General features: G+C 38.9%; 1 protein-coding gene across 2 annotated transcripts; it reads right to left on the bottom strand.

Moving 5' to 3' along the window:
• Positions 1-282: 282 nt before the first annotated feature.
• On the bottom strand, positions 283-10843 carry tfap2a (transcription factor AP-2 alpha). Of its 2 annotated transcripts, none has more exons than XM_035525865.2 (7): positions 10707-10843; positions 7845-8264; positions 6820-6871; positions 4987-5215; positions 4117-4235; positions 2469-2610; positions 283-1723 (listed from the first exon to the last, which is right to left on the bottom strand). In XM_035525865.2, exons 1-7 carry the CDS (start codon positions 10755-10757, stop codon positions 1435-1437), a joined length of 1302 nt encoding a protein of 433 aa, XP_035381758.1. In that variant the 5' UTR covers positions 10758-10843; the 3' UTR covers positions 283-1434. The 2 variants fall into 2 exon arrangements, with proteins under 2 accessions (XP_035381758.1, XP_035381757.1); XM_035525864.2 differs by lacking the exon at positions 10707-10843 and adding an exon at positions 8714-9232.
• Positions 10844-11963: the final 1120 nt, after the last annotated feature.

Raw genomic sequence — 11963 nt, forward strand, 5'->3', positions numbered from 1 at the left:
GAATGATCCCGTGCTCTGAACGAGGAGTTGAAAGTAAGTTATTATTATTATTATTATTATTATTATTATTATTATTATTATTATTATTATTATTATTATTATTATTATACTTGAGGGAAACAATGGGTTCAACTGCTTATTGCAGGGAGCAATCGTCAAGGGAGAGCTAAACTCAATTACAGTAACCGTGCTGAATAAAAAAAGAAACTACCAAGCACGAAAATATACCCGGGCGCAGCGAGCACTGAATACAAATAGAATATGAATAAAAATCGACATGAAGCGTATCAAATATTTATTTTTTTCCTGGGCAACAAATGACTATAATACATTGACAGGCATGGGAACTATTGCCAGCACAGGCCTATACAATACAGATAAAACCGCCTCCAATTCGACATTGGACATACAAGATATCAGATGGTCCCAAATGTTTTGAAATTCTCAAAAAAGAAAGAGTTCCGAGGACAATAGGCTATCCATTTATTGCTCTTATGGTGCTTCAAGGGAAGAACAAGAGGTGAAACGTATTCTGATTGGCACAACACGTAAAAGCTCGTATAAAAACAAGAAAATAGAAACACAAAACTAGTCTTGTCGGGGTCTCTCCTGTGATCTTTTTCGATTTAAAACGGAATGGCATAAGGATGATATATAGAGAAACGGACGTTTATTTCCATTAAATTTGTTCACTTGCTTCAATGACGCCTCAACATGCTACAAGAGGGCTGAATTGAAATATCCCAGAGAAAAAATACCCCAAACTTCTGTTTTCTAAGAACCATAAAACCACATGAATAACTAAGCGAATATTCAAACCCACTAAAACAGGAGGCACCAGATAAATAAAAAAGAAGTTTCAACAGACGCACCATATTTACAGTTCCCGTTAAATTACACATAAATAAATATATACATACATGAACACAGATTCCCTCATATAACCGTGAATCGTGTTGAAATTCAAAGTTCAAGTCGGTCGCTCAGAGTGAAGCGTCTATGTCTGGAGTCATGGCATGGAACTGTGGAACTTTTTCAAGTTTATTATTCACAATACTGATAGAAAATCATCCTCTTTCAGATTCTTTTTGTCACTTGGCTACAATCGTGAATCGTGAATTGGGTGGCTAGATTTCAGTCCGTTGCAGCTCATAAAAAGTGGGAGTTCATTAAAAGTCCTCTTTTGGCAAATCTATTTTTCTTCTCTCACGCGCCTCCTGTCAGGAACTGGTTCTTGCGCCTCACTGCCACCTCTTATTTTCTTCAGATTTAGATAAATAAGTCTTCCGCGAATTCCAGGTTAAATTGTGGTTTTGAAAAGAAATCAGACATGTTGCAAATTGTCAAGATCGGTAAGTGGCACACTGTCATCTTGATCACTAGTGTATTTTATATGCATTTATAATATTTACTTGGCGGTCTAATGGTTGGATATCACTTTCTGTGCTTCTCATCTTTGTCTCCGCCTTTAGTGCCCGACTCGGAGTGGCTGTTGGGATTATTGTTGAGGTACATTTTGTCCATTGCTTTGATAGCCTCGGTCAGATAGTTCTGCAGCGCGGTGACGGCCGCGCACACGGCGGGCGTCCCGAATCCGTGCGAAATGAGACTGAAGTGGGTCAAACAGCTCTGAATCCCGGGCTCGAGTATGGGCTGTGGGCGTGAATTCCCCAGAGGCGAGCGGTCCTGGGAGAGCAGGTCGGTGAATTCTTTGCAGATTTGTCTAGGAGGAGACACAATGCAGCGTGTGAGGAGGTGGCGGCGTAATGTCATGTGTTGTAAGCACAACGTGTCAACCTGACCTTAATCAAAGCTGAAGTTTCACTTTTAAAAAAGCGTTAATAACACTTTCTCAGTGTGCTCTCTGAGTGCGCCATATCCTCTAATCAATGAGACGCGTGTTGCAATTGACAGCTGGTTATACTGTCACTGCAAAACCAAGGCTGTTCAGAACCAAATTTCAGTTGAAAGAAAGTTAAATACGAGTCACTGTACGTCAGTCACAGATCTGTGGATGGAGAGAAGCCTGTCAATCGGATTGCCATAAATTCCAATTTTTACAGTAATTGTGGATTACTGATTATTTCCCTTTCTTACGTTTTTGAGGGTTGGTATGGCCTTCCGCCTTCACTGCTGAGAACCTTGCAAAAGGTTCATGTTCGAACTTGAACATAGCAATTTAATGACTTCGCACACTAACCTATGTACATTTCGACCGGCTGTCATTTGTGTTCTCTAAGACACAGCGCCAACGAACAATTAATAAAACCTTAAAATATTAAAAGACAGTTAAATTATCGCCTGAGAAATACATGACAGTTCCTGGTAAATTGTTTGCAAATACGCATAAAATGTGCGACTGACAACGTCTGTTAACATGTGTTTGTATCGGAGTAAATATGTGGTAATAAACATCACAGTGCTTTGAATGCACTTTCTGACATTTGAAAAGCAAGAATAGCACTTACTTCGTTGCCAATAACATGTTTTTTCTTTGGACTTGTTCATTTGGGTCGGAATGTTGACGGTTTACATATTCAGCTACTGCCTTGGCTGGGAATTCGGTCTCGCATACATAACCGAAATCTCTGGCAAGATGCACGGCTTCGCCTAAGAAGGAGAAAATGGGGTTGAGTGTGTAATATATTACTTGAAATTACTGACATCAGATGTATACCAATTAACACCTTAATTTAGCACATTTATCGTCTAATTAAGGTTCTCGGCCAAAGAAGCAGACACCCTTCCATCGCCTATGAATTTTCAAACATTAATATCACTTTTATTTTCCGCTGGACGGTGGAAAATTGTACGTTATGAATAAGTATGTCAAAATAGACCGGTTCCTCCATGAGAAGGAGAATATTAGAGAAGCAATAAAAGTAAGTAGTATTTGATAATGGGCGACAGACAGACACCATGACATTGATTTGCAATCCTTTCAACATTATAGTACGCTGAGGAGATGGTCCTGCATAGGAAAGCAATTTTAAACGGCTGTAAGCAAACCTCAGTCTTACATACTTTAGCCATGAGAATCACTAGGTCATTCCATCGAGGTCTGTTTCGTTGATTTTTCTAGTCTTTGGTTTTAATTTCCTGAAACAGTTGGCTTTTAACTGCAGGCCTTCCTGTCATAAGTCTAGACTCCGGAAGGACGCATGCGCCAATTAGCATCAAAGCTTTAGTCCAGTAAACCGGTTTCCATAAAATGGAGCGGATCATAAACAATAACACTTCAGAAAGCTACTGTCACTAACTAAATCACTGGACGGCTGCGCGTCCCCCAACCCCCTTCGCGTTATCGTGAAGGAATCATACATTTCTTCAGGCTCATTACCATACAAAACCAAATCTCAATGAAGCACGATGAATATTGCATTCAGTCTTCAGCGACAATGATTAACTGGAACCAATGAACCGTCTCAAGCTTTCACCTTTAAAACCCATGGCACACCAAATACCACCGCACGGAATAATCACCTTCAACTTTGCAAGCAAAATGGATTTATTCAACAGCAATGGCATCTTCGCACTGCGACATAATTAACTCATTTATATTTTATAATAGGCTTACAACTACAGGTCATTTCTATGCTATCAAACCATCATGTTGGCTATTAAGTCTTTATGCCTACAAGCCGACAAGTGTATAGTAATAATAATAATAATAATAATAATAATAATAATAATAATAATAATAATAATAATAAAGGTATCATCAATCAATCAGTCGCTTCGCTTGTGGTTTGTGGTGTTCCAACAAACTCACACAAGCCAGAAAAACAGCTTGTAATATGACATAAAACAATAAACCAAAACTATGGCCTAGAGTAGGTCGCTCACAACTCTGCACACTACACTAAGCCAACATGTAAAGTCTGCCGATCTGCTCTGTTCACATGGGCGAAAAGGGTGCATGTAATCGCCCTCAAGTCCTCAATTTTTTATCTTCCGATTCTTTTCTCACAAAACACATATATCCTTCATGCATTGTTGCTTGCGGGGCAAATTCAATCCAAATTACACGGATGAGCGCATATGCTGATTTAGAATGGCCCCGTGCAGCAGCATTAAGCGCCTGCTTCAGCGCGCGCCGAAACTCAGGCGACTTACCTTCTACCAGTGACGTCAGAAGGGTAACGTTTGCAGCTTTGCGTCTTCCCGCCGGTAGATTTAATCCTATTTTATCGAGTTTCTCCCTCAATGATCTTCCTCCATTCTTAGATTTTGCCCTGTTGGGGAAAAGACAAAGAGCATATACAATTACGTCTCCTGGGATTTTTTTCTGTTTTCAAGTTCACAAGTTATTTTAAATGGCCTATAGGCAATTATATATATATATATATATATATATATATATATATATATATATATATATATATATATATATATATATATATATATATATATATATATATATAGCCTATAGGCCATTTAAACATATGAATTTGGAAGCAGTCTGATTATATATATAAGTGGGAAGCGTAGAAAATGCAGTAGGCCTACACATTATTCCTTATGAGTAAGCTATAAATGATTACAGTCAGAAACTATTTCCAAGTCCATAACAAGGTCTTCCAGTTTATCACGCATAAGTAGGCCTAATATTTGATATGCGCCAGGATTTTCTTAGTAATCAATTGTAATTATGTTTAGTTGGGCTATAACTTTGAATTACTTCATGAATTTAAAAATGTTCCGTGTTCTATTGATACGAAGTTTAAAGAAAGTTTCTGTTACAAATATTAACTAAAACATAATTGATGGCCTGTATCATTACATTCTGTATACATTCTGTATGTAATTGGGTTATATTTACGCACTGTTTCGTAATTCGCAGACAATGTTGGCGTGATATTTAATGTCCGCGCATTTTAGTTGTTTGAACAGCATGGAATTGGTTATCGGTATGGTCGGGTGTAATTACTGGTGACATTTGTAATGGAGGGAAAAAGAAAGGAAAACCGTGGAGGTCCGACTCACCTTCTCAACACCCCGCCGAGCAGAGACGCGTTGAGGCACTCGGGAGGCGAAAGGCGTCTCTGCACTTCCGCAACTGTGACCTTGTATTTTGATGTGGAACTAAGAAGAGATAGACGACCCGGAACAGAACAGAAAACTTCATTTGGATTTACCACGCCGCCAAAAAGACCATCCTTATTTATCGGTATGGCCGAAACGTTGCTGTTGTTCTTGGATAAGGAAACCGGACCTAAAAGAAAACAGAACATGATTAGTAACCTTCAGTCTCATCATCTACGCTACAGAACCAATAGAAAAGATGAATTTCTAGACACCAGACAGCTATTGGAGAAGATTAGGCATGTGCACTTATGCACAGCATTTCGTTGCAGGCCTGGAATCACAGGCAATATGTTCTTATCGGGGAGTAAAGGCTCCTAGTGAAAGAAAAGTAGATACGACAGCAATGGCTTTTCATTCTACTCATGAAATGCAACTCGAATATGCCTCGGGTAATGAAGTGGCCTAGCCGTCAAATATTTAATATGATCAGTGTCGTCACTCCAGACCAGGCTTCGAGAATGGGACAACAGAACACTGGATTGCTTCAATTTGGACACTGACTGGATGACCCGCCAAGGGGGTAGTGACGGAAGTACCGCATCTGTAAACAGTATGTGAGACCCATGTGAAATTTGTCAACTTCATAACGAAAAAAAAAATTCATGTTAGAGATCCTACTGCCAATGCAAATTTAGATTTCCTTGTATAACAACAATAGCAACAATAACAACAATAATAATGGTAATAATAATAATAATAATGATAACAATGACTTATATCCCTCACATTGTTGTCAGTGATCAACAGTAGCCTAGGCTATGAATTACTATTCACTCTTCTTACGCTGTTCTTAGGGAGGTCATTTCTGAGGAGCTAAAGTCTAAAATGTTTATTGCACATCTATCTATCTATCTATCTATCTATCTATCTATCTATCTATCTATCTATCTATCTATCTATCTATCTATCTATCTATCTATCTATCTATCTATCTATCTATCACACTCTCTCTCCCTACACACACGCGTACGCGCGTGTATAAAGGTCTAAATTCGACTGCAGCGCGTGTTGTTTTTTGCAGGGGTTGCCGTTCTTTGCACGGTAAACGGAGACAAAGGGCCAAGCACTTTTGGATAGATCACTTGTGACATTAATAGCTCAGCAGAGGCTAATAGAGACAATGGCAGTTAAGCGAACTCCGGAGATTGCTAATATAACAGCCAATTATTGCACAGATATGGAAAAAGACATTTCCCTAAAATTCATTCATGAAGCATGACATTTAACCAAGATTTTACTTTTAAAAGTTAAAACAGCTAACAGTAGAGTTGCTACATTCATTTTTGTAATGCTTCTCTGAATTAATGCTTCTCCAACCACGTGCAATCGAAACGGAACAAAGCCAGATCTGTACCACTGAATGGGAATGAATTAAGTACGAAACAATTCTCAGTTGCAAATATATATTCGTAGACAAAGGATGTAAAATATTTGTCCATGTCCACTGCGTGGCACACAACGTTAAGACTGCCCGTTTAAATTTAGCCCTGAAACGTGGAGAGCACGCCAAGATTAAAGTACCATCGCGTTAACACACTAAGTTACACACACAGGACGAATCTTAGCAAGAAACGATTTCGGATGGCTCGTTCAAATGGCTCGTGCTGTAACAGCAAGCTAACTCATGGCCTACAAATTAACCAGGTCCGCCTCGGAGCAAGCACGAATAGGCTTTACGAGCGGTGAGCAGCTAGTCCAGGCACGCGCGGTATTCAGTAGGAAATTGCTTACCTTTCTTGATTACGGTTTGGTCGGGAATGTGAATTCCTTGATCCTCAACGTGCTACAAAGGCAGTTAAAACAAGAAATTAAGAATAATACGAAATGAATTTGCCAGCGTAAAATGATAAGCAAAGGAAGACAAATTCCACCGAGTTTTCTTATTACAATGAAATGTACAGCGGCGTGCCTAGTGTCCTCTGCGAGAAAATACAATTCCTGCTGATTTAAAGCTGTAAAAGGTAAGTATATAAAAGATGCGTTCATTTAAGATGGTTTCGAAATATCCAGATCGCCGAAGTTATTTTTCATCCCACCTGCCGGGCGATAAATTAAAGGACATTTCTCTCTAAGCGGCGAATATATAGGTTATTACTCCTGCGTAAAATTGTCCCTACTTAGCCTCGTTATTTCTTACGCCTGAATGTCTTCAATGGGCAAACTACAATTAAATTAAAGATAAACGGGGACAACTACGAATCACTTCCAAAAATGACAGAATTAAGCCATTAATTATGTTTTATTCCCAAAATGATATTATTAAAAGGTTGCTGTATTTTTCTTATTCCTTTTCTTTCTTTCTTTTTTCTTTTTGTACGCTTTCTGGTATAATCTAAAAATAACTTCGTTAATAACCCGAAAATAAATACTCATGCATATGGAAATGGGGTAATGTATGAAAAGGCGGTATCAACTGCATCGCGCCATGCACATTTCAACTGTCAGTTGTGAAATAATGTTTTCAAAATAAAATTAAGATATATAATTCTGTTTGCACAAAACAAATGCAAGTAACGTGAACCTTAAATGATAGTGACTTTGCTATATTGCCAAACTGTCCATCCGTTTATGGCACCAATAATTTGGCAATAAAACTACTTTAATTAGGCAAATGAAATATCTTTGCACTTGTACTGCTACATCCACCACTGCTATTGCAGTCAACCATATTTTAACTCAAATATTTCACTAGAACGGAATTATAACGTGAATTCCGAAAATACCGACAACGCTAAATATCTGGGAATTTTCTTTACCTGAACATCGTCTAAAGAATGAGGTATTCCATGGATGGGGATAGAATCTGTGAGTCCCGTCTCGATACCGTGACCCGACGGGAGAAGCACTTCTCTCCGGTACTCCCTACACAGTTGGTGGGGCAAGCCGCGATGCTGGTGAAGCAAGCTACTCTCCTGGCTCTGCCGCTGACTAGGCCAGCCTGGGTGCTGTGGTTGGGGCTGGGCGTGCAAAGAGTTGATGGAGTACGGGTCGTTGACGTGCGAATATGGGTCCTGAGACTGTGGATAGATGGGCTGGTAGGGCGGCGGAAAGTATGGCGGTTGGAAGTCTGAGTTGGGCGTGTGGGAAAGTGGAGGGGCGCTGGTGTAAGGAGACTGACCCACGCTGCCCAGCTGAGGTAACCTGGCTGTCCCATTGCTGGTACCGTCGTGACGATCCTGCGAGAACAGACGAGGATTCAAGACGCCATGTAGAAATCAAACAGCGTTTTGCTCGTGCCCTCGATAAAAGCAATAATTAATTTCGTATCGAAACGCATACTATATTCTACTGGCTGTTAGAACACATTTCAACAACTCGTTTAAACAAATAATAATGCACATTTTAGTAATAATAATGATGATGATGCTCATGGTAATAACACTAATAATAATATAGACATACACACAATGTTGAAAATCTAAAATAATTTAGTGGCTTTAATAATAATATTTGGGATTACGTTATTAAACTAAGGAAACGAAGAAAATGACGCGAGTTTATCAAACAACAAGTCTTTGTAGCATTTAATTCTGCCAACTACAGCTTGCGTGATGGCACAGATAAAACGAGAGGAGTCTAAATGTTGAACGAAGTCCTCTAATCTGTACAGCCGACAGTCACTCACCATCGCGGAAAAACTGTGCACTAACATCTGCGAAGATTTCCGAGGGTTTCAAAATACGAGAATTGCAGAAAGAGAAGCGTTGGCAAAACAACGAAAATAAACGAGCAATTGAAATAAACCCAGGACTGAGTTCTGCGTCGAGGTCACGGAACCCAGTATTCAAATACGCGAAGAAGAACCACGATAATCCATCAGAGTTTGGGTAAATTTCCAGTTTTCTTCATTTGTTGTTAAAATGCAGCGTTTATGTGTTGCCGGTTACTGTTTAAAGTTTCTTATATCCCTTTTCCATCGCCTCGCTCTGTCAGTGAGCTGTTCCCTCGCTTGGGCGCATATTAGCGAAGAGCAGCGTCTTCCTTTGGACTCCTAATAGCAGATATTCATGACTATTAATATTACACGAATACTTAATAAGGGAAGAATGGTCGGAAATCGAGCGTGAAGCGAGGAAGCAACTCAAGGCAGACTCTGCACTAAATGACGTCCATTGAATGAGGAATCAGTATATCTAATCAGAGATGGGGAGAGAAAGCGAGGGGGAGTGAAAGAGAGCGAGAGAGAGAGAGAGAGAGAGAGAGAGAGAGAGAGAGAGAGAGAGAGAGAAAGAGGGACATACTCTTGCGTCTGACGAATCAGAGAGAGGGGAACATTTTAAAAGGTTCGAGGGCAAGCAAATGTAAAAGAACGACAGAATGAACGGAGAAGACGAAATGAAGAACGAGCAAGGAAACAATGTGCACCTCTGAATCGTGCGAAAATCCAGCAGACGCGGAGGACATTTCGGTTGGCATATTTTTACTGTTCGCAGGGCGGTCGTCTACGCGTCCTGTCCCATTGTCGTTTGCTTCACTTTCCGTCTTTTCGATCGCGATGGCCTTCCAGAGTACTTCGCAGTGAATTTACCAACGACCATATGACTTCAAACTACAGGGAACAAGCTACATTTCTCTCCCAGCAAGTATAGCCGACTCCAAAGTTTACGAGTCCATATTTACCGTACCAATACACGTTTGACAAGGAAAGAGAAAAAAATCCGCTGCCCCCTCTGTTCCTCTTATTCGCACGCAATCATGTTTGGTCTGGTGCAGTTTATGACACTCGTTATGGAGCTGAACTTAATAAAAACCCGATTTAGATAAAGGCCCAAAGAAAAAATAAGTGAGAGAAGCACAATCAAATGTGGGAATTAGAGCGAAAGTTATTTTGTTTTCTTTTTTGTTTTTTTTTCTGCACGTTGTGTATGTCTCCGGAGGCGGACAAAAACACATTCAACTGGCTGCGCCACTCGCCAACAGCTCCTAGAATTACTTCCAAAACTTTACATCAGTTCTAACCTTACTCGCAAATACAACATCATCTCGGCTTTAGAAGATACTGTGCAATACAAACTGAAACAATACTGCTGTTTTTGTACAATAAAAACAAAAACAACATTACTGTCATTGTTATTATTATTACCATAATGAATAATAATTAAAATACATTTTATTAGTCTACTAATATGACAGTATTTTTATGGCAATGCTATCATTATTATTATTATTATTATTATTATTATTATTATTATTATTATTATTATTATTGTTATCTTGATGTAATATAGATAATAGCGTGTGTTTCTTTTTTAACAACACGCGATGTTTAAATTATTATTTTTTTCCTACGGATTATGACTATGACATAAATGAATTAGTCCACATTATACCTCTTATTATTATAATATATTATTATTATTATTATTATTATTATTATTATTATTATTATTATTATTATTATTATTATATTAACTCGACAACAAAAATAATAATAGAATTATACTGAAATTTGTTAACAATGTAGCATGCAATATGTCAGATGCGGCACTTTGTGAATGTAATACGGTGCAGGAAGAGCTTATGAATAAAACGCCATTAAAATATTAAAGGTAAGAAACATGGAAAATAAACTGTTTGAAAAATAAAATCCTTTGAAAATAGATAAACTGTTCTCTTACCTCACAATCTTCATATTTAATATTATCAGTTAATTTCCAAAGCATTTTCATGGGTTGTGGATTCAATGAACAGCGTCTTTGCCTAGTTTTACACAGTGCACGAGAGCTCAAAGATGGCTGGGTTTTTTGAGAGTTGGGCTGTCCGCGCGCTCAGATCTCCCTCTAATGGTGGAAGTTAAGACCCTCGCGCAATAACTGTAATAACACTCGTGTTCGTTCCCTCATTAGCATATCAACAGACGCTTGATTCTCATTTACCCAAAACCAATGAATAAACTCAGGTAAACTCCACTAACAGAGTATTTTTTAAAGCTTTATGATAGTCTCTAAGTAATGAAAGTACAACGTATATGTAGTAATGTCCCAAGAAGACCGACAGTATGGCAACGCTAACTCTCTTATATATTTCATCCAAAATTCATAAGAAAATAAATGTGTCATTTGTCTTGGAAATATTTGCGAAAATTATTCCAATATTACGTCTAATCATAGGCTGAATATTTTCAACACCAGACTTTTTGAAGTTTTGGCAGCATATTGCAATGACAGTTCTCAAAACTAAGATACTTTAGCATATCACTGAGCATGTCATGCAATGCAAATATGTCTTCTCTACGTCTCTCAGTCGCCAGAAATACTTTGTTGCCACACTGATTTTCGTAAACTGTTGTTTTAGACCTATTGAGATCTTTGACCTCTGAGACAGTGCCGTTACTGTTATGCAAATAGCTCAATTCTTGTGCAGGTACCGAAGCTCCATTGAGGACACGTAAGTGCGATTTTAGAAATGTAAATAATTAACACAACAACATGGCTTGTTAAATTTGAATGAGTGACTGGACGAGAGGGGTTTACTCCCGCGAAAGCGGCGACACGAGCACCCCGGGTTGCAGGTCAAGAGACAGGTCGACAGGTTTAAGGCGTTGGCCTTCTCTTGTCGCTATTACCATTTTGTTGAGGGCAAACCCTCAGACCAGTTGTCATTAATGAGAGAACGAAAGAACCTTGCTCACAATGACAATTAGGGCAGAGAAAAGTGCAATAGAAATGCATGGGTGTGTGTCCGAGCCTAGTCTACTTTGTTGCTGTTTGGTGGGGGTACGGGGTACGGTGAAACCTGGAACGTTGAAACTAGCAGGCTATGTTGAAGTTGTGTTAGACTTGTAACGACTTATTTCAGTCTTTCATAATTTCCCGTACCCGTCTCAGCGTTCAGTAGTCGTTCTATATATATAGTCATATATATATATATATATA

The sequence above is a fragment of the Electrophorus electricus genome, chromosome 1 (genome assembly GCF_041902795.1).
Source record: "Electrophorus electricus isolate QZ-2024a chromosome 1, ASM4190279v1, whole genome shotgun sequence".
In the NCBI taxonomy this organism is placed as follows: domain Eukaryota; kingdom Metazoa; phylum Chordata; class Actinopteri; order Gymnotiformes; family Gymnotidae; genus Electrophorus; species Electrophorus electricus.

Excerpts from the sequence above, each read along its gene's own strand:
- tfap2a (XM_035525865.2), bottom strand. The coding sequence starts at position 10,757 with ATGAAAATGCTTTGGAAATTAACTGATAATATTAAATATGAAGATTGT. Across the intron at positions 8,265-10,706 it reads TTAAATATGAAGATTGTGAG|GATCGTCACGACGGTACCAG; the intron begins GTAAGAGAACAG and ends CTGTTCTCGCAG. Across the intron at positions 1,724-2,468 it reads AACATGTTATTGGCAACGAA|ACAAATCTGCAAAGAATTCA; the intron begins GTAAGTGCTATT and ends GTCTCCTCCTAG.